The sequence below is a fragment of the Lithobates pipiens genome, unplaced genomic scaffold (assembly GCF_037356315.1).
Source record: "Lithobates pipiens isolate NorthernLeopardFrog02 unplaced genomic scaffold, aLitPip1_a1.2 Scaffold_27, whole genome shotgun sequence".
Lineage (NCBI taxonomy): Eukaryota > Metazoa > Chordata > Amphibia > Anura > Ranidae > Lithobates > Lithobates pipiens.
The window spans coordinates 52,019,660-52,043,126 of record NW_027507788.1 but is presented as its reverse complement, the minus strand read 5'-3'; the positions used below and the strand labels follow the sequence as shown (position 1 = coordinate 52,043,126).

General features: G+C 40.5%; 1 protein-coding gene across 7 annotated transcripts in view; it reads left to right on the top strand.

Moving 5' to 3' along the window:
• The window catches only part of CADM1 (cell adhesion molecule 1), a 506,083-nt gene that overhangs the window by 376,061 nt on the left and 106,555 nt on the right, over positions 1-23,467 (top strand). For all 7 annotated transcript variants that reach the window (XM_077456955.1, XM_077456956.1, XM_077456952.1 and 4 more), the window contains one exon: positions 12,771-12,943. In XM_077456955.1, coding sequence (XP_077313081.1) covers positions 12,771-12,943 — 173 coding nt within the window. The remainder of the gene's footprint in view (positions 1-12,770; positions 12,944-23,467) is intronic.

Here is a 23,467-nt window from a genome sequence, read left to right as displayed (position 1 = left end):
TTGCAGAGTGGCTATGCCCACACTGCAGGGGTTAACTGCTTGTTTCTGTCTAGGGAATTTGACAATTGGGTTTTGGTAGAAGACCATGCTGGACTGGTGCCACTGGAGGTTGCCTAGGGGCAGGTTTGTGTGTGGAGGGTATAAAGCATGGGTGCTCAACCTGTGGCCCTCCAGCTTTTGTGAAACTACTAATTCCCATTGGGCCTCTGCCTTTGGGAGTCATGCGTGTCACTGTTAGCCTTGCAATGCCTCAAGGGATTTGTAGTCCTGTAACAGCTGGAGGGCCACAGATTAAGCACCCATTGTATACAGGAAATTGCTTCCAGTGGGTTGTTTTCCAATTGTAGATGGTGGGTAATAGACTTCATTGGGGTTTAGGGCTGCTACCTTTCTGATAACAACAATGGGACCGTTACCACAGAGAACACTTGTGCCCAGAAAAAGTCTCACTTGATGGATTTTTATAGTTGCTTATTGAGGATAAAAGTATATTGTACAAGTGGAGCCAACGTGTTTCAGGGGAATTGCCTTCCCCTTCTTAAGGGCTAGCATGTACATACTAGCCTTGAATAAGGGGGAGACAATTACCCCAAAACATCTTGGCTCCACTTGTGTATATATTTATCTACAGTTAAAAACTGTAAAAATCATCCAGAGACATCTTTCTGGACTCCGGTTGCTTCTTTCCAATCACCCAAGGGAATTTGGCAAAGCAGATTTACTTATCTGATCCTCTGCACTTGTAGGCTCCTGTGCACTGCTAGACCAGGCCCTGCAACCTCTCCTCCCCATGCTCCATTGGTCTAAGTTCCTCTGACATTATCAAGACAAATGCAGGGCCCATTACCTTGCATTGGATGGGAGGAAGCAGAGAAACATCCACTGCCAGAGAATAGGGGAATGTCATCTGCTGAGGGGTGGAGGGTCAGGGAAGTAAAAGTGCTTTCACTGTTCCTCTAGACTGAATAAGCAGACCGCCTCGGCAATGGGTGCAGTCCCACTGCAGAGAAGAATACTTGGGTTTCCTGGAGTTGCGTCTGTTTGACGCCTACGTATATTGCAGCATGTTTCTTTGTGGCTGTGGGATGCACCTGTTTAAAAATGTTAACCTCCCGACATACGAAATGACCTTAGTGCTGGAGGTAGAAAATAATGCAGGAGTTTAGCTGCTCTCAATGTATTCTGAGACCGTCACCCTTTGTTTTAAAAGCCTCGGTCCTATAGTTTTGTAACAATAGCAAATGTTGAAAGTCAACTTTTGAAACCCCTATACATTGATAAACATGGTGCTGAAAAGAAAAGGCTCAGCTTTGTCTGAAAATAAAAGCCTTTTATTGTTCATACATTTTCTGATCAACAATGCAAACACAAAAACATCCCGTGTGCGCTTCCTGGCATATTGCTGAACTAATAAAAGAATCTCTTGATGAGCTCCAAGTTGACTACTTTCAGCAACTCTTTCTTTGTGTTTCCTTACTTTGTCCCTTACGTTGTCCCTTACGTTGTCCCTTACGTTGTCCCTTACGTTGTCCCTTACGTTGTCCCTTACGTTGGGGGGGAACAGGTTCTTCCTAATAATCCAGTCCAATGTTAGTCTAGTTTTGTATCACTTCAGAAAAACTGATCCAAGCAACACTGAGACTTCAAGTAGTCATTAATTGGGAATTCGATGTTCTGCACACGTAAAATGGGGATCCCCTCTAGTGGCTACCAAGGGAGTAACTCAAAGCCGTGTACAACACATTCAAAATCTTCTTAGTGTTTACACACCATGTGCCCTCCTCCTCCACATGGTGATGACTCGCCAACACTCAATCCATCAAAGTTAGCTATATTAATCCTAATCCAGCCAAAAACACATGGGGGGGTTATTTACAAAAGGTAAATCCACTTTGCACTGAAAGTGCACTTGGAAGTGAAGTCACTCTAAATTTAAAAGGTAGAGCTGAAATGAGTGCAAGCTCTGCTGTTTTATCATCTATTCATGTGCAAGCTAAAATTCAGTTTTTTATTTTCCTTGCATGTCCCCCTCAGATCTACAGCGACTTTACTTCCAAGTGTACTTTCAGTGCAAAGTGGGTTTTCCTTTAGTAAATAACCCCCATGGATCAGTACCCAGTTATTTCTTATACCTCCAGCATATGTAAAATCTGAGTTCTTCTCATTAGCCCCAGGTTATCACTAAACATACAAGGTTAAGTCAATGAACTCTCCTCTTCAAGACCATATACGTAAGAGATACAAAGCACCATAGTGTAAAAATATTTTTTTTAATTTAAATGTTATTATAATTTTTCTATTTATTACAGGTACTTACAGTATGTAGTGCCGTCAATTTACGCAGCACTTTACATATCCATTTAACATTCATATCCGTACATTGCACTTACATGAGTGTGTGCCTACCTGACACTTAGACCCCTTTCACACTGTGCCGCCCATAGCGTCGGCGGTAAAACACCGCTATTTTTAGCTGCGTTTTACTGTCAGATTTGCAGAGCATTTCAACCTCTAGTGGGGAACAAGAGCAACATTTCTGGCACTAGATCTCCTCGGACTCTAAACGGGTAACGTTAAAAATGTTTAAAGTGTCACCTATGGAGCTTTTTAAGGAACAGTAATTTGTCATTCCACGAGCACGTGCAATTTCAAAGCATGACGTGTTGGATATCTATTTACGCGGCATAATTTCATCTTTCACATTATACAAAAAATTGGGCTAACTTTACGGATTTTCTTTATTTTATTTCCCTAAAATTGCGTTTGTAAGACCACTGCGCAATTACGGTGTGACATAAAATATTGTAATGATTGCTATTTTATGCCATTGCACATTATACCTTACTATATTACCAACATTAAATATTAAGAAAAAATAAATAAGAAAAGCCTTTTTTTTTTTTTTTTCATCAGCTTAGTAGATGCCCCCTACTTATGTGGTAGTGCAGTGTTAATTTTGATGATAAATTAAGATTTAGTTTTAGTCAGTCTTTTGACTGAAATGCCATTTTAGTTTTAGTCCTATTTTAGTCATCTGAATTTTTAGTTTTAACCGTATTTGAGTTTACTAAATAGTGTTAAACTTTTTAGAGTAACATTTTGCATGTTTGATGAACTTGGACTTAAAAAAAAAATAATAATAATAATTATCACACATATGTATAGTGATTAATACACTTGATGTATTGTTAGAGTGAAGTATCTTATGTAAAAATTCATCATACGAGCAGTGCCCTCTGATTCCTCCTGTATCGAATTGTACTGTCTGCCCTCGCATTGTAAAGTGCTGTGCAAACTGTTGGCGCTATATAAAACCTGTATTATAATATACTTTTTTTATTATTATTATGAAGTTGAATTTTATTATGTACATTTGTCCCTGATAACTTTTGATCGCACTGATGAATATTGATTCATATGAGATGATGGTATCATTTTAGTTATTTTTTTAAAGTTTAAAGGCATAGCGTAGTCACATTTTATTTTCTTGTAGCAGCATTTTTTTTTTTTTGCTTTAAAGTGGAAGTAAACCCATCGATTTAAACAGTTAAAAAAAAAAAAAAAAAAAGCATGCGGGAATGCTAACTGCACATTGGCTGTGCTCTCAGCCAAACTATCAAACCATCCAATGGCTGATGTCATAACGAATCACATGTGCAGCACCATAGCAGTTGAAGATTAATCAGAAGCAAAGATGGCAGCTTCCTTGGCTGAAAACGATAGGGGAGTTTACTTCCACTTTAAGTAACTACAGCTTAAGATGGTGAATTTTTTTTACTAAATATGAACAGCGATCTCTCTACTCCCCTAGTCAGTGCCATCCTCCTACAGTTAGAACACACCAAGGGAACACAGTTAACACCTTGATCGCCCCCTAATGTTAACCCCTTCCCTGCCAGTGTCATTTATACAGTAATCAATGGCTATTTTTAGCTCTGATCGCTCTGTCAATGGTCCCAAAATAGTGTCAAAAGTGTCCGATCTGTCTGCTGCAACATCACAGTCCTGATAAAAATCACAGATTGCCACCATTACTAGTAAAAAAAAAAAAAAAAAAAAAAATCTAAATCTATCCCCTATTTTGAAGATGCTAGACGCTATAACTTTTGTGCAAACCAATCAATATACGCTTATTTATTAATTTTTTAAATTGGGATATTTATTATAGTAAAAACTACACAATATATGTGTTTTTTTTTTTTTTAATTGTCACGCTTTTTTTGTTTACAGTGCAAAAAAAAAAAAAGCAGAGGTGATCTAATACCACCAAAAGAAAGCTCTATTTGTGTGGTGGTGGGGGGGGGGGGGGGGAAGGACATCAATTTTGTTTGGGTGCAATGTCGCACGACCGCTCAGTCGTCAGTTAAATCGACGCAGTGCCTTATCGCAAAAAATGGCCTGGTGGGGAAGGAGGGCAAATCCTTCCGGGGCTGAAGTGGTTAAAGTGTTATTGGATAGATTTGGACTCGCCTTTGACTTGGCGCACCCTGTAGTCTTGTAATACAGCTTACACTGGAGGAGTAAGTAATGGTTGGTTCTAGGCGCCCCATTTGTAAGCACTTATAAAAACAGTTGCATATTCCTGTCTAGTGGGGAACTTTGCATTAGCTATGTTTTGTACTCATTAAGATGTGGTCGTCTTTGCTCATTGTGAGGTTTCTGGGACTGTTACCTAGGCAATTAGGTGAAGCTTTGCAAAAAAAGAAAAAATAATAATGCACTAAAGTGTAAACCAAGCATACAGTTTGTTAAAATACATTTTCTCTCCCTTCTGTTCTGATTTTGCAAATCCATATATCGCACTTAAATGACATTTATACTGTAACTGCAAGAATTAGCATCTGAGAGCTTCCGGCCTATAAATACTACATAGCTGTTCAAAGGTAGGCCTCGGGAGGCTGCGGAACGCCAGTATTTCATGTTACATCCCTGCTCTGTTTTTGCATACATAACATTTTCCCAAATGATGGAAAGATCAGTAAGCATTTGAGATTTGTAAATTTGACACTGCTGTTCTGTGGGTGACATTGACTTAGGTGTGACAGTGATAGAGACGCTGATGGGACATTGACGTGCACATTTGTAGCAGTTTTTCTTTCCTGTGATATTCTGGTGTATGCCATTAAAATGGCAAAATGTTACACAAAATCACTTGGTGAAAATTAACATTTTCCTATAACAGTGCTGAATTTGTGTTGTTCTAAATAGATTTTTAAGAGAACTTGAGGAACTGCAACAGCCTCCTAAACCTTTTATTACACCCAATTGATGGACCATTCTGAATTCTGGGTTTGAAATTAAAGTGGATGTAAACCTGATTCATGAAATTTAACCTAAAGACATATATCTGTAGTGTTTCCGTATCTGTCTCCAAAGCCCTAAGTCCTGTGTCTTTCTGCTGCTCGGCTCTTCTGTTATTAGCATGATAACTTCTGACAAGTTCTCAGACACAGGAGATAAAACCAGCCTGAAATTTGTGGGGGGGGGGGGGGGGGGTGCTATTGATTAGCCGAGAGCTGCTCTATTCACAGCACGGCTCTACACATTCCTTCCTTCCTTCCTTTTGCCTATGAGCAGAGAGGGTGTGTGCCTTTCCTCCAATCAGCGGTCTTGGCTGCATGCCAAGAATCCACACCCAGTGCTGAACAGGAAGAGAAAAATCTCTAACACGATGTGTACTTTCTAAACAATATAGCAAGCTGAAGACAGAAGATGTACATGTAAAACGTATTTAGGGAGATTTGTTTTGACGCTGCATTATCTGAGGCTGTTCACTTCACTGGGTATATGTGAGGGTTTACATCCACATTTCTATTGGACCATCACCATGACAGACAAATACTTTATCCAGTTGGAATGTGCAAGAGGTTAAATAAACTCCCACACTCACCAAACTGTCCCCGAGCCACTCCCATCAGATCATTTTCTGCAGCTATTACGTTTTGTACCACCACTCCCTCCCTTTAGAATGTAAGCTCTATGAGCAGGGCCTTCCTGTCCCTTTTGTATTGAACTGTACTATAATTGTGTTGTCCCCCCTCTACATTGTTAAACGCTGCGTAAACTGTTGGCGCTATATAAATCCTGTATAATAATATAATAATAAACTCTAAGTATCACAGCCAACATTAACGCCTCATGCACACTGGACGTTTAAATAACGTTATAAAAATGCCAGTAGCTTTGCAGTGAATTTTTCAACGTTTTTGCAATAGCATTTTTTTGCATGGAGAGTTAAACGCTGGTGAGCCGTGTTTTTGAGTGTTTATCAGTGTTTTTTGACGTTGGAGCATTTTTACATCTGAAAACAGCTGAAAAACTCCTCTCAGAACTCAGTAGTTTTTTTTTTACAACCCAAAAACGCCCCAGCCTAAAACAGTTGATAACAGCCTATGTGTGCATGGACACATTGAATAACATGATGTGGAGTTTGACTATAGAAAAAAAAAACGTATGAAGCCAAAAACAGCAGCTGTAGAAACGTCCACAAACGTCCAGTGTGCATGAGGCCTTAGTAGACCTATTGAAAAATATGTACAATCCAGAAAATGGTCAGGGCATCTCGGAGACTAAAGCTGTCCATACACTGATCACAATTCAGCTCATACCTGCTGAAACACAGTGAAAAGTGTTGTATGAATTGAGGAGGTGGACCTTTCTCTCATCCACCCGTCCTCCATTCATAGGGTGCTTTTCATTGTAGGAAGCAATAATGTAGCTTTTGTGAATAGAGTAAGGAAGCGGAAAGGGCAGACATAGTACTTTTTGACGAATGCCTGTGACCGGTCCAGAAGCTTATATTAACCCCCATAATGCTGGACAATCTCAGCTGTAAGGATATTGGGAAGACAGAAGAATGAGGTTTTCAGCAAACCTGGCAGCCAACAGTACAAGGGGCACACTTCATTCACTGCATGGTACCATTCCTGGTGAAAATTAAAAAAACTGATCATGCTTTAAATAATGGTCATTTATGACCCTAGCATTTTCCTCTCACGTATAGATTTTGTGTTGAGGCCAATTCATATCTGTGTGCTTATAGAACATGTAAGAACATCATCATTGCTGAGCTTTTCTTTTGAGCATATCTGGCGGTTATGCTGATCCACAGGCTTCAATACCCTTTGAGAAATATCATAGTATGTAGCATGTGAAATCAGAAGTTGGCAACATAATTGTTCTAGATCAATGATTCAGAAGGTATGGAAACCTTTGTACAGCCAGGGAATAATGTCAGGCATGGCTAAAATATGCCCCAATATAGCATTCGTTTAACCCTCTTGCTTACTTGGCCCTGCTCCCCATTTTTCACCTCTATTTGCCATATTTGACATTTTTCACTTTTTATCATTTTTCACTACAGCTTTCAGATTTGTGAAAGACCCTCCAAACCATCCATTTTATAAAAGCACAGCACTGAGAATAAAAAGATGATGCTACTAATTTTGTAGATCCTGTGACAGTTGCGCAAATGTTTATGGAAACCAGTGTTTTCATTTATAATACACAAAAATAATTATTAGCGCACCCAAAGTTCCTACTAAATCTAAAGCATAAAACTTTACTTTATAAATTCATACAAATTTGAAAAAAAAGGAAATTCTAAATTGTGTTTCTGCAAAGTGGTAAAAATTGTAAAATTGTGTGTTCTGTTTGTGTTTGGGAGATTGTGGTGTGTTTTTTTTTTTTTTTTTTTTTTTTTTTTTTTTAATGCTGAGCTTTGGGATAAGCATGTGTATTCCTAATTCTGTATTTCATCCAGATTTGTGTAGTAATCTGGCCAGGAACTTTATTGCAGGAAGCTTTTGTACAGAGTAGACCAGTCCCTTCTCTTTCCTTGTTCAGGGTGACGGGTCTTGTGTTCACCCCCTTCTTTGGTTTTCTGCAGACAGCCTGTTGTGGGTGGGTGGCATGCTTTATGTTGCTTCCCCCCCCCCCCCCCCCTCCAGCTCTGCTCTGTGTACAGCACAGTGATGATGTAATTTCTACTTTTCCAAGTAATAACTTGTGTTGCTGCACATTCAGTGTGTTTACTGTATACCCTTTGTGGCTATTGAACAATATATGTAAAATAAAGTTTTTGTGTCCAGGGGTCGGCTTTAATGCTTTGGAAACAAAGAATGGCAGCACATCCGGAAGTAAAATCATAAGAATTCATTGAAAGTCCATAAAATCAAGCAAACATGACAATTCTCCATCCAAAAATGGTGCTCAGTGGATGATGTTTCACACAGATGTGCTTACTGATGAGTAAGTACGTCTGTGTGAAACGTGTCCACTGAACACCTTTTTTGTATTGATGTTTGTCATGTTTGCTTGATTTTATGGACTTTCAAATAAATCTTTTGATTTTACTGCCGGATGTGCTGCCATTCTTCTTTGTTTCCATTGGATTTACCTGGCTGCGGACCAGGCAGACACCCGGATCTCTTCAGCGGCTCATAAGATCCTCACAGGCAGCTTTGAGCGGTGTGTTCCCAGCTCGCTCTTTCATCAGCTTTAATGCTTGATTTGTATTTATTTATATATTTGTTTTACCTTTTTGTTTATTTTTTTTACAAAATGACAAACTCCTATGACAGTATATGCACTATTTGTGACGGGACCACTTCAAAGGTATATTAGGATCATACCACTGATCTTTGCCATTTGTAGTTGGGAAATTTCCCTTGTTCTCTTTTTCCTCTGCTGCCCAGCAAAAACTTAACACTGAATATGGAAGAGCTCAGTGCTGAATTGTTGTTTTTTTGTGCTCATTCACAAAGCAAAGAAGTTCAATGTACTTGCTTCTCTTGTTTATAATTTCTTTCAGTTTATGAATGAACATGGAAGAGCTCACTACTATGTTCTTCCTTTATCCATTCACTAAATGAAGGAGATTGTAAACACTGAATGCATGTTTGCCAGGCTCTCTTCTCTCCATCCATGAGATCTTCAGAAAGCCAGTCATATTGCTGTTAAATGCTGAGGGTGAAGTCTCAAAATCAGGAACAGGGTACACAGGTTTCAGGGGATAGCAGCACTTTATCAGGAGGGCACGCAAAGGTGAGCAAGCAGAGCGCACACAGAGGAGGGCACACTACATCAGGTGGGCAGTCATATGTTTAATGAATGGCTGTGATTGAGAGATTGTCAGCTGCCGATCACAACTATTCTTTAATCAGGGCATTCTAGGGGACCCCTCTTCAATAAGTTAACGGTTGCTGAAGAGTATGAGCTTATAGCAGAAGGGAATGCAGCCATCGTACTGAGCTGGCCAGCTGCAAGCAGTTCTTTTCCACTGTAACCCTAAAATCGGTGCCCTTGAAATGGGTAATGCCCCTTCAACTGCATCAAAAGTACATGAAGATTTCTGTGCCAGTATCTATCCAAAAAGTATTACCTTATTGCTCTATGCAAATGGAAAATGCAAAAAAGGGTAGCGTAGACCCGCAAAGGATTTCCATATGGAAATTAAGTGGACAGTAGTATTGCTTTACTGATATTTCAGTGGTTCACAGCCCACCTTCCCCCATTGTTATGAACTACAAGTCCCATCTGCCACCACAAAAAATACTCCAGCGCTCTAACTGAAAGTCTGCACCTTGGTATGGAGCTGAAGGAAGAGTGTGCATTCGCAATCCACTGGTCAGGGTTCAGAAGATGAACTTAGCCTTTACATGGCAGAAAATAGAGCCAAAGAGAATTCATCACACTTTTTTACAATATATGTAATATATGGAAGATATTAGATTTTTTGTAGCATCAGGCTTAAGATCTTTATGGAGCTGTGGTATAAGGAATGAACTGAGTACAAGTATGTAAAATGTTTACTGTTACATTGATAGTTCTCTCAGTAGGGAGGTATTGCAGAATTAAAGCTCTTTCCAAGTTCTAAATAATTAGAAAACACTCCACATGTGACTACAAATAACAGCGCTACAAGATTTTGATTATCCTATCCACCCATGAACGCATCAATGGCTATATAAATCGGTTGGTTCATAGATGGTTATTACAGCTAATCACATTTTCTGCTTCGTGAGGATGGGTGAAAATCTGCACTTGAAATCCCTGCAGGACACATTGGAGATGTGGCCAGCCCAGAAATGAGTTAAAGGGATGCAACTGCTTAAGAAAGATGAGAAACTGTCGTAGTGAGGGATGGCTATATTCTATTAGAAGCATCCCGGGGTTCTTCACCTTTAAATACTTTGAAGTAACATATCAGATTATTAATATACAGTACCTCTTGTAGGAAGTCATGGACAATGCCTATTAAGTCATATGTGTTTTTGGAAGGCATTTGTAGGTTCAGGAACTTTTAGCATCAATAATAAAAAAATTAAAAAATAAAACCGGTTATCCTACTAAAAAATGATTTAGTTCAATCTGAATAGTGATACAAGTATACCAGTAAAATGTAATAAATGAAATTATCTTAAGAGTTGACCCATAAGAGGTAAATATATGTTCAAATAACATTATCCTAACTGGCAACCTTTCATGTTAACTATACCAGCTTGTACCTATCTTAGATCAGTGGGTGACCTGGTCCAGAATATTTGGAAAAACCCTTTCCCCGTGGAAGCAATGCTGTACACAGTGCATCTACGTCTCTCTTCTAACATTTGATATCTTGTTGGCTTTTAACATTGCAGATAAAACAATTTCTATGTATTTAAAATATTTTTTCCTGTGACTGTATGGTTGGGAAGTGGGGGGGGGGGGGGGTCTGCTCTGTAACTACATAGAGAGGTTTGAGTATACTAGATTTTTTTGGGCTTGAACACACCAGATGCATTTGGGCTACATTGGCAGCTATTTTTCATCTTGGCCCCTACACATAGACATGCATTCCGTGCAGCACAGCATGCAGTACTTCTTTTTTTTTTTTTTTTTTTGCAACGAAAGGTTGCAATGCTGCAGTAAATAGAACTGTATTGAAATGTCACTTGGTATTTGTCAAAGTGTAAAAAAAAAAAAAAAAAAAGAAATGCACCAAGATTGGCGCATTGACACTCTCCCAGCACACGCTGCACTAAACACATGGCCGCTGTTGTGCGCTGGCAGACAAAGGGTCCTTAATTATTTATTTTTTAATTTATGCTTTTGTAAACAGCCTAGTTCTTAGGATTCAGTGTGCACACAGATAGTTCTGCATCAAAGAGCATGTAAAATATCAAATTACTTTGCAATGTAAGGCTATTAATAGATGTGTACAAAGCACTGAATGAAAGATGAAATTAATAATATTAGTAAGAATGTAAAATTCACTTTTAATGATCTATGGTAAAATAATTAGATCAGGAAAACCACACCCTGATAACTAAAATAGAACTATGACCTGTAGTGGTGTAACAATTAAAGCTCCTTTTATACATTGGTTGCTATACCTTACGTCCCCTTGTGATGAATGCTGCAGTCCTTCTACCTATTCGAGTGCACAGCTGAGATTCTACACTTTCATCATCAAGTGCCAATAACAGTTTGTTTTCCAGGCTCCTCTGTAGTGTACCAATTAGTAACATGTAAAAGAAACACAAATACAATCACAATAAATTCACCTTTTGTAACTAGACCTAGAAAAATATATCCTGGTAATGGAATGCCCAAATGGCACACAGTGTGTTACTAATGTAGTTCAATATTACAGCTGAAAAAAAAAATAGTTGCATTGTCAGGAAAACTTCTAATTCAAGTAATTATAATGCTGCTTACCAAATCGTTAGACCCCTCAACTCAAGAGGTCTAAATCTGCGTTTAAACAATGACAGATCCTGTTTGGATTAATGGTTCCAGCTCTCTCTCACACCTTAGCAAGCCTCACTCTCTCATGAATGGCATGCCCCAAAAGTGGTCACTGAATCTCTGATCATATACCGGTCTCAGCAGCAAGAACACATACCAAGGAAAGACCAAGGAAATCCCATAGTAAAGTACCGTTTAAAAAAAAAAACGAGGCGGGGGGGGGAACTAGGGTAAGAAAAAGAATAGAAGATAGGGAAAAAAAGGGGGAAGGGAGGAGAAGGGATAAGGGGCAGTTCTCAACAGCCACTTGCCTTACACAAGTGTCTGAATCTAAAGAGTCCTTATGGTATTTAGCCATCTTGTCATTTTGCCTGGCAAACAGTTTTTCAAAGACCATAACCTGTGAAACACGGTGCTTGACTTCAGCAAAGGGGACAATCGGAGACTTCCATACTTTTGCTATAACTCTCATTGCCGCCATAAGAATATGACGAGTTTGAATTGAGTATCATTGCATAGAATAAACACATTTAATTACATTGTGTTTCTGGTTGAAGGGAGGATTCTGGGCACCCCCCCCCCCCCACTGCACTAACCTAAGACCCACCAATAAGGGTCCTCAGGTGATCTCTCTCATTTGCTTGCATTGTTGCTTTCTGTCACCACAAATTTGTTGAACTTTGTCAATCCTCTGAGAAGTAGACAGCAGAGAGGAGATCACTGATTGAACTCTGGATCTTAACTTGAAGCAAGTGTGATTTTAAATATCTTCTGCTCACATCCAGGTGTTGCTTTTGAATTGAGATGTCTACTTTGTAACCCTACAGTACTTTAGTTTTTGGCAAACATAAAAAAATATATATCCTTTTTCCACTATGTACGTTGTGTCCTATTGTTTGAATGGTTTTTAAATCGCATGCTATGGATATAACATAGAGTTGGATCTGTACATGCTAAACTGAGATTATGATATTATACATCACTTCTCCTTTACCATTATCGTACAAAGGTGTCCTCAAGTATTTGTTTTGTACTTGCAGGCCAGAAAAGGTTTTTTGGCAGCGAGTAGACGATGACCTTCCAGACAACATCATCATTGACGAAGACAAACTTTACATCAGCAGCCTAAACAAAACCGATAATGGCACATACAGGTGCGAGGCATCCAACATTGTGGGCAGCTCTTCAGCTGACTATACACTCTTCGTGTACGGTAAGTGTTGTGGACTACTTTGTGTGTTGGTTTAGCAAATGCTGGAAACATTTCCTAATTTTTGTGAATTCTAAGAATTTAAGTACAGTATACCTCTTAGTAAAAAAAATAATCTAAAGTGGCTAAAGTACCAGCAAGTGGACACACAGCAGTTCCTGTGCATACTTTAATGTCTTCTCTAGGGCTCCATGAACCCAAAATCTTGATATATTCTAAAAATACAAGTACAGACATTTCTAATAGTGTAGGGAGCTGTCTCACTGCCCACCACACCATTATTATTACTGGTAAAACTGCCCATTGCACTGATGGGCCAGTGGAAAGATGCAAAAGGGGACAGGTCAGCTGATAACACCGCTGGGAAATGTGTTTTTTATTAAAGCTTCACAGGGCATCAATGTGAAGATGTCTCAAATATGCGGGTGCTACTAAGTGCCAAAATTGTGTACTTTTAGAGAATGTTTCCAAGTTTACTTTAGCATTGAACTGAAACAAAATGTAATTTTTTTTCCATTTTGAATACCGTAAGGGAGGGTTTTAATCCTCCCAGGTCTGTTTTTTTTTTTTTTTTTTGTGCCATCTGTGTCCCACAGGGAACGTTTCCCTTCACTTCCTGTCTATAGATACAAGAAGTTAGAGGAAATCCCATAGTCACCAAAACTAGTCCCCATTTGAAGAAAGGTGAATCTCCCTAATGGGGACACATACAGTAAAAACCTGACAGGTTGTCTAATCTTTCTCCAAAAACCCCCAAAAAGTTTAGCCTTTATTTCTACTTTAAAGAGAATGTTTAATCCGCTATAGATTTTAAGCCTCTTTTTATTGATGCACAAACTGATTAGTAAAATGTACTGCTTATATTTACATTGTTTAAAGTGGCATAGCAAAACCTGTATGGGTCCTAGTTCATATGCTCCCATGCAGTACGGTGCTGTATGAAACTCCTCCATGGTGGAGCTGAATAGAGTCACTGCTGGAGACTGGATGATACACCATATGCCCTCTGTACTCTAGGTAGTTTTATTTAAAAAAAAATAAAAATTCCCTGGAGGTTTTTCCTTATAGCACCTGGGCATTTCTCAGCTTTACTACTTTAATAGGCAGGGCAGCAACGATCTTGGTTTCTTTTGTGGCAGGGGCCTCTTTGAAGCTGTCACTGCAGCTTGGGGCATATTTATAAATGCTAGACTTTGTGCAATGACCCAAAACAATCAGATTGCATGTTTACTAATGCAGGAAAATGAGTGATCATTTTTTATTGGTTCCAGCACTTTGCACATTCCCGTTGCACCCCTTGTGCTGTATTAGGTTTGAGGTAAGCTACAGCTCCCCTCATTTGTATTTTTTTTCTGTTTTTGTATTTTTTATTTTATTTTATTTTTTGCTAATTACTAGACTAATGAAAGTTGGGCACTTTACATACAGTGCAATCAAGCATTAACGTTCATTCTCCATTCTTGAAACTAAAGTGTAGCCCACCCTGGCCTGAGTGTTTGCCAGCTTGGTTTTACAGATTGTTAATGCCCTTTCAGTTTGTAATTTGCTTAGCATCTGGCTGGTCTGAAGAGCAGGGGTGCAATTTTATCCACTCGTATAGTGTGGATATAAACGGCTTATTTGACTAACCTATTTCCGAAGCTATGGCTGCACAAGCAAATATTTAAAGAAAATCCTAAAAGATCTATTTTAACCAGTCCCCAGTTATGTTGTGTATACTCGGTCATTCTTTCCTCAATGACGAATGTAATTACAGTAAACCATTTTGTCAGACATATTTGTTAGATATTGTAATTATTTGAAGTAGTCTTTGTCCGATTTAAACCATTTTTGTTCTTCTGGGTTTGGATGTACCCAACTGGCCAATGTTCCCATTGCACATGGGCAGCATGGTTTATATCCATTTCAGTGGAAAGACCTTGTACTAAAAGTCCACTGTTCCTTTGAAAGAAACCTGTCACAAGGCAAATGCAGGAGCTACCATTGCTGCTCTCCTCCTTAAAACACAATTTTTTTGCCTGTCACGCTGATTCTTTACCTCAAGTGCTTTTTTTGCTTTTTTGTGTCCAGTTCAGGTGTGTATTCAGGCAAAAATTTGGACCTGAATCACAACTGAACCGGTGAACAGACACACCGGACTCCAGGAATGAACCTGCAGCCGCACATATGTGAACCTGGCCTAAAGGTTTGTGGAAGTTTGGATTCCCAGGTTTCCATAGAAGAGGATTTACCTGAGAAGGAGCAGTGATTGATGATACTATAGAAAAAAAGATGCCTTTGCTTTTTTGCATGGCATTGTTAAAATGGGATAAAATAGCTCTGGGAATGTGAGACTCTCCTGCAGCAAAATTAATGAGGATGAACAGGAGTCTTGGATATTTGTAGAAATTGGTTTTAGGAAGTGTGTAAATTTTTGTTGAAGATCCTCAAATGTTGGGAGTGTGGAACACTCATATAAGGGGCCAAGTGTGGCTAGGCCAGCGTCTTTCCAGTTAGAGAGGGACAAGTCTTGCATAAACGACTCCAAAGAGACTATCGGAAGGGATGATACATCAGATGTGTAAGATTCCAGGTTTAGAGACTGCAGGTTCATCCAGGTGGAAATTGCTGCTTTTAGTGCTAGTTCACACAAGATGCAGTAATGTGCGCCTTTTTTCTGCACTAAAAATGCATGCGCAGTGTTTTTCATGTATTCCAATGGCTCTAGATCACACCAGTGCAGTCCGTTCCAGTTATTTTCCGATACAAAAAAAAAAAATTTGAGTGTTGTGCATTTTTTCTGTATAGAACTGTACTGGAACATAGCAAATTGTATCAAAAGTGCACTGGAACTGCGTATGGTGTGAACTGTAAGTAAAAACTGATCCAGAACGTATCTGGAGTGTATTTTTTGTGGTGTGACCTAGCCCTTATGGTTAAGTGGGGAGATTGAGCAGGGCAAAGGCCTAACATGGCACCTATGTACCTTGCAAGGATGATCCCAATAGTGAGCATTCAATGGAAGTTAGGACTGGGCGATTTCCCCCCCAAAAAAATCGACAGTTGTTTTTTTTTTTTGTTTTTTTAAATAAAAAACTCGATTTACGATTCAAAACTATTTCTTTATTATTATATTAATTAAAGTGCATCAACAAACAAAATTGCAAAGGCAAGCCCTTTCTCTAACCGAAAAGTCATTGAGCAAGTAAAGCGACACATTAATACACATACTACAGGAGAGGGTCAGAGAGTGCAGGCATACTGCAGGAGATTACCAGAGACTGCGGACATACTGCATGAGGTTACCAGAGACTGCGTTCATACTGCATGAGATTACCAGAGACTGCGGTCCTACTGCATGAGATTACCAGAGACTGCGGCTATACTGCATGAGATTACCAGAGACTGCGGCTATACTGCATGAGATTACCAGAGACTGCGGCTATACTGCATGAGATTACCAGAGACTGCGGCTATACTGCATGAGCTTACCAGAGACTGCGGCTATACTGCATGAGCTTACCAGAGACTGCGGCTATACTGCATGAGCTTACCAGAGACTGCGGCTATACTGCATGAGCTTACCAGAGACTGCGGCTATACTGCATGAGCTTACCAGAGACTGCGGCTATACTGCATGAGCTTACCAGAGACTGCGGCTATACTGCATGAGCTTACCAGAGACTGCGGCTATACTGCATGAGCTTACCAGAGACTGCGGCTATACTGCATGAGCTTACCAGAGACTGCGGCTATACTGCATGAGCTTACCAGAGACTGCGGCTATACTGCATGAGCTTACCAGAGACTGCGGCTATACTGCATGAGCTTACCAGAGACTGCGGCTATACTGCATGAGCTTACCAGAGACTGCGGCTATACTGCATGAGCTTACCAGAGACTGCGGCTATACTGCATGAGCTTACCAGAGACTGCGGCTATACTGCATGAGCTTACCAGAGACTGCGGCTATACTGCATGAGCTTACCAGAGACTGCGGCTATACTGCATGAGCTTACCAGAGACTGCGGCTATACTGCATGAGCTTACCAGAGACTGCGGCTATACTGCATGAGCTTACCAGAGACTGCGGCTATACTGCATGAGCTTACCAGAGACTGCGGCTATACTGCATGAGCTTACCAGAGACTGCGGCTATACTGCATGAGCTTACCAGAGACTGCGGCTATACTGCATGAGCTTACCAGAGACTGCGGCTATACTGCATGAGCTTACCAGAGACTGCGGCTATACTGCATGAGCTTACCAGAGACTGCGGCTATACTGCATGAGCTTACCAGAGACTGCGGCTATACTGCATGAGCTTACCAGAGACTGCGGCTATACTGCATGAGCTTACCAGAGACTGCGGCTATACTGCATGAGCTTACCAGAGACTGCGGCTATACTGCATGAGCTTACCAGAGACTGCGGCTATACTGCATGAGCTTACCAGAGACTGCGGCTATACTGCATGAGCTTACCAGAGACTGCGGCTATACTGCATGAGCTTACCAGAGACTGCGGCTATACTGCATGAGCTTACCAGAGACTGCGGCTATACTGCATGAGCTTACCAGAGACTGCGGCTATACTGCATGAGCTTACCAGAGACTGCGGCTATACTGCATGAGCTTACCAGAGACTGCGGCTATACTGCATGAGCTTACCAGAGACTGCGGCTATACTGCATGAGCTTACCAGAGACTGCGGCTATACTGCATGAGCTTACCAGAGACTGCGGCTATACTGCATGAGCTTACCAGAGACTGCGGCTATACTGCATGAGCTTACCAGAGACTGCGGCTATACTGCATGAGCTTACCAGAGACTGTCGATCTACTGCATGAGCTTACCAGAGACTGCGGCTATACTGCATGAGCTTACCAGAGACTGCGGCTATACTGCATGAGCTTACCAGAGACTGCGGCTATACTGCATGAGCTTACCAGAGACTGCGGCTATACTGCATGAGATTACCAGAGACTGCGGCTATACTGCATGAGATTACCAGAGACTGCGGCTATACTGCATGAGATTACCAGAGACTGCGGCTATACTGCATGAGATTACCAGAGACTGTCGATCTACTGCATGAGATTACCTGTGAATTGGGGCCCGATGACAGCTTTGCATAGTGCACTGCACAGAGGACACAGGAGGCTGTATTCACGTGCTAGCTAGCAGAGAGGGGGCGAGATCGGGAATACAACCTCCCGTGTCCTCTGTGCGCTCTGCAAAGCCGCTTGTTTTGCCTGTCCTGTCGCGATGGGCCTGCGGAAAAAAATAGATTTTCTTCAAAAATGAATCAATTTGAACTCACAACTCGATTCAAGATTAAAATACCCAGCCCTAATGGAAGTCCAAACATGGTCTACCGATGGAGACCACAAGAATTTGAGTTGGTCCAGGATCACTGCTTAGTGATATGCCGTGAGATTTGGGGCTTCCATGCCTGCAGCTGTTTTGTGCCATTCCAAATGAAATGATTGATTTGGAGCTTTTGTAAATAGGATGAGAGGGGATCAGTAAGGTTCTAAATAGCATAAGATAGTGGGAAAGAGTGACATTTTAAGCACACCAGCCCTGCCTGCCCACAAGAGTTGAGCTGTCAAAAATGCTGGCTTTATGGAAGGAAGTAATGCGGCATAGTTTAAATGGTGTACAGAGGTGCATGGGGGTGATAGCTTAATATTTGGTATGTAACCACTTTCAGACCAGACCATTTTGCTGGCTTAAGACCAGACCACTTTTTGCGATTCGGCACTGCGTCACTTTAACTGACAATTGCGCAGTCGTGCAATGTGGCTCCCAAACGAAATTGATGTCCTCCCCCCCCACACAAATAGAGCTTTCTTTTGGTGGTATTTGATCACCCCTGCGGTTTTTATTTTTTGCGCTATAAACAAAAAAAAGAGCGACAATTTTGAAAGAAATGCGTTATTTTTTTACGTTTTGCTATGATAAATATCCCCCAAAAATATATAAAAAAAACATTTTTTTCCTCAGTTTAGACCGATACGTATTCTTCTACATATTTTTGTTAAAAAAAAATCACAATAAGCGATTATTGATTGGTTTGCGCAAAATTTATAGCGTTTACAAAATAGGGGATAGTTTTATGGCATTTTTATTAATATTTTTTTTTTTACTAGTAATGGCAGTGATCAGCGATTTTTATTGTGACTGCGACATTATGGTGGACACATCGGACATTTTTGACACATTTTTGGGACCATTGTAATTTATACAGCAATCAGTAATCTATGCAGTACTGCGTACATTTGGTTTGACAGCAATCAATACAAATGCACTGATTTTTGTGTAAATGACACTGGCAGTGAAGGGGTTAACCAGGGGGTGGCAGTGTAGGGGTTAAGTGGATCCTAGGAGCGTGTTACTAACTGGGAGGGGGCATGGCTGTGTGTTGGGGAACGCTGATCTCTGCTCCAATCACAGGGAGCATAGATCAGTGTCACTTGTTGCTAGGCATAATGGGGAGATGCTGTTTAATTCCGCATCTCCCCATTCACCCTCCCCGTGAGACGATCGCGGGTATCCCCGCAGCGATCGAGTCCGCGGGACCCACGACTGGACTCACTGGGGACCCGACCGACACGCGAGCGTGCACGGGATGGCACGGCAGCATTCTTAAAGGGACGTACCTATACGCCCATATGCCTGTCCATGCCATTCTGCCCACGTACATCATTGTGCGCCGGTCGGGAAGTGGTTCAATTGCTACTAAACCCAGGACCCCCTGCATTCACTATAGCTGGTCTCCCACAGTACACGGATCATGGAAATTCAATAATTTTAGTACCTATAAATTGCTAAATACCTTTACTCATCAACAGTATATAGCCGTCTTGTGACATACAATCCAATATGCACAGTCCTATACCCACAGTTAATTCGGAGGAAGGCAACAAAAAAAAAACAGGAAAGAGTGATCCTATTTGTTCTAGCAGGGGAAAAAAATTCCTTTCTGATCCACAAAGAGGCAATCGGATATTCCCTGGCTCATCTTTACCTATAAATGTTAATATCCTGTTATATTATGTAGATTCAGTAAACAATCCAGGCCTTTTTTTTAAATCAAGCTACTGAGCTAGCCAGAACCAGCTCTTCAGGGAGTCTATTTGTTGTATTTTTTCATCCAGACGTAAAAAATGCCCCCTTGTCCTCAGTGATGACCTTAAAGTGGCTTACTGAAAACCAAGTTCACTATATGGACCACTTATGTATTTATACATGTTTATCATATCCCCTTTAATCTCCTCTTCTCAAGAGAGAATAAATTCAGTTCCTCTAATCTTTCCTCATAGCTGAGCTCCTCCATGCCTCTCATCAGTTTGGTTGCCCTTCTTTGCACTTTCTCCCATTCCCCAATATCCTTTTGTGAACTGGTGCCCAACAACTGAACTGCATATTCCAGATGAGGTCTTACTAATTATTTGTACAGGGGCAACATGATCTCTTTCTCTCTGGAGTCTATACCTCTCCTAATACAAAAATGGGCTTTGCTCACTTTGGAAACCACAGCTTTGCATTTTATGCTATTATTAAGCTTATGATCCACCAAACCCCCCAGATCCTTCTCCACTATGGATTCCCCCAGTTGTACTCCCCCCCCCCCCCCCCCAAGATGTATGATGCATGCATATTCTTAGCCCCCTAAGTGCATAACTTTACATTTATCAACATTAAACCTCATTTGCTACATAGTTGCCCAATAAATAGTGCATTGAGGTCTACTTGTAAGGTCACTTTATAGAGAGAGATCTGGCTAAAGTCATGTAAGACACTAGTCGGGGACTGTAATGAAGTTAATGGGTCAGTGATGGAAAGAATGACATTGTCTGCATAGTTTCCAAAGAGGTGTACCACAATGCATGGTAGGTTCATCAGAAAAGATAAGGGAGAGAGGCGCCTCTGAGTGTAGACTGTTAAATTCTTATTTAATGCACAGGTGGTTAAAAACACTCACATTAGGTAGTACATTAACAGGCAATGTAAAGATTTCAAACCGGAGGGAGACCCTCGATGTGTCATCTGTATCCCTTGCGCTGGGGGAGTCCTGTTGACGTGTGTCCGCTCCTGGGGGCTGTATTAGATGTGCAGAGCCGGCCGATGTAGAGCCGTGAGCGTTAGTCCGAGGCGTGGAACGCACAAGGAACTCCGGGCGACGGGAGATGACGTCACAGGGGATGCAACAAGGCTTGATAAAGGAGCGCAGCCATCCTGTCATACACGGTCTTGCCAGCTCAGGAAACGCGTTGCATCCCCTGTGACACTCAGAGGCGCCTCTCTCTCTTATCTTTACAGTACTAATTGGGAACCTGTTTCATTTTCCACTGGATGGCTGCCGTGTTTGGACCGCACTTTTACCCCCCTGAGAGTTTTTACCCCCCCAGAGTGATTAACCACTTCCCTGTCGGATTTTTAGACCTAGTTAAGGAAGGGGTCCTCTCCTTACTTCCGCCCCTTTCACTCCCATCCCCCCCCATCCCTTTCCATTCCCCATCTTGTGCTGATTGCACCTATAGCATTATTACTTGCAGCATTATCATTATGCCTTTTAAATGTTTTTTAAATATTGTGTTTAAGTGTTTTTCACTTCTTGAAAAATAGTGATAGGCGGGTGGGTGTTTTTATGAGCGCCATAATACTTGTATATATGTAGGTTAATCGGATCCTGTCTAAATTGGCCCTAGTATATATGAATGTGTATTAGGGACCTTAGGTTGTAAGCTCCTTGATGGTAGGGACTGATGTGACTGTACAATGTATATGTAAAGTGCTGCGTAAATTGATGGTGCTATATAAGTACCTGAAATTAATAAATAAAAACGTCACCCTAATGTGTTGAGGTGGTATTGAGAATGATTCATATGCATGCTGTGGTACAGTACATAGGTTACCATAGTGAAAATGTGAGAAGGGGCACTTAGAGGGACTGCAGTCTTTTTTTTTTTTTTTTTAACTTCTTCACACACAAAAAAAATAAAATGGATGAATGTTCTTAAAAATAAAAAAAAGAACTTGTTTCTATATACAGTACATGGAGCAGTCGTATTGATCCTCCTCCACTGCTTATTGAAAGCAATAGACTCTTTGCAGTAATTATTCGGTAGCAAGAGCCCTGATACTGACTCATGTCATTAAATTTTAATGACGGGTCCACTTGAACTATGTGAGCAGTGGACAGAGCCAATACATATAATTTATCTGTCGCAGTGGTGAGTGTGTGTGCATGTATATGTGTGTATGTGTATATATATATATATATATGTGTGTGTGTGTGTGTATATATATATATATATATATATATATATATATATATATAATAAAATAGGCTTAAAGGTATAGCAGCACTGTATTTCAGCATGTCCGCAATCTGTTATGTAATGCTATGTTCTAAAAATGTCAATGCTGAACTCCAGGAATTATTGCATGGAATGAAATACTTACATTGAGCCAACCTGATCCAATCAGTAAGTATGCATTACTCATGCCTGATGGACGACTGGAAATCATTGTAGTAGTTGACTATAATACTCTGTAAATATGCTCAGATTGGATGTGGTGTTAATTCTTCTCCTCGCCACCTCCTACAATGTGGGAACGCCTCTAGACGGTCAGCTTTAATAAGACACCCCAAAAAAGAAAGTCTCTTCAATTTCATATTTACTTGACTGTTGCTTTTCTATATTTTTATTTACAAAATGCATATATTTCTATAAATAAAGAATATAAATAAATTGTACTGGTTTATTTGCCATAGGGACCTACACAGAGACCTACACCTGTACACAGTTGTCAGTTTCCATCATGTCGCTTCCATGGTCTCTCTAGAATAGTCTCACTTTAGTAGTGCTGGAAACAGCTGAAATGGACTCGTGTTTGCTAAATATATTTTAAAATGCATGTGTCGTCTCACTGCATCAAGGTGTATTGTCCTGTGCTGCAGTGTGTTTTAGATATTCCCTATCAATATATATTGACATGAACTGAAGGCTGTAAACTCACATACTCAAAATACAGAATCCCAATGCAGTGTATTGGTGAGAACATGTCCTATTAAGTGCAATGTGTCGTCTAACCGCCATGTATTTTTGCTTGCTTTTGATAATTCCCCAACCTGCTAGGAGACAGAATGAGTGTTAGCTCTTGGGCTCCATTGCTGTTTCTTGCTACTGACCAAAGTATTATGGTGGAAAACTGTCAGTCAGACATATAGTTTTCAACATCACTGGTAGCATGTTGGTATAGGAGTAGTACTGTAAGGCTGGAGCTACATGGACACATTTAATTTCTTGCTACTGAGATATGTCACCTCCTCCTGGCAGTGGCCTGTATGGTCTGGAGCCACACAGGAGATTCTGAGTAGTTTTGCGAATAGAAAAAAGGTGTAAGTGAAGTTAGTCACTAGGTGTCGCAAATGGTCCCTAAACATTTGAAATAATTGGCTTCATATTGTGCTCTGTATCAAAGAAGTTGCAAGGGCAGAAGGTTTTTTATCTTATTGCATTTTACGTTAAGGTA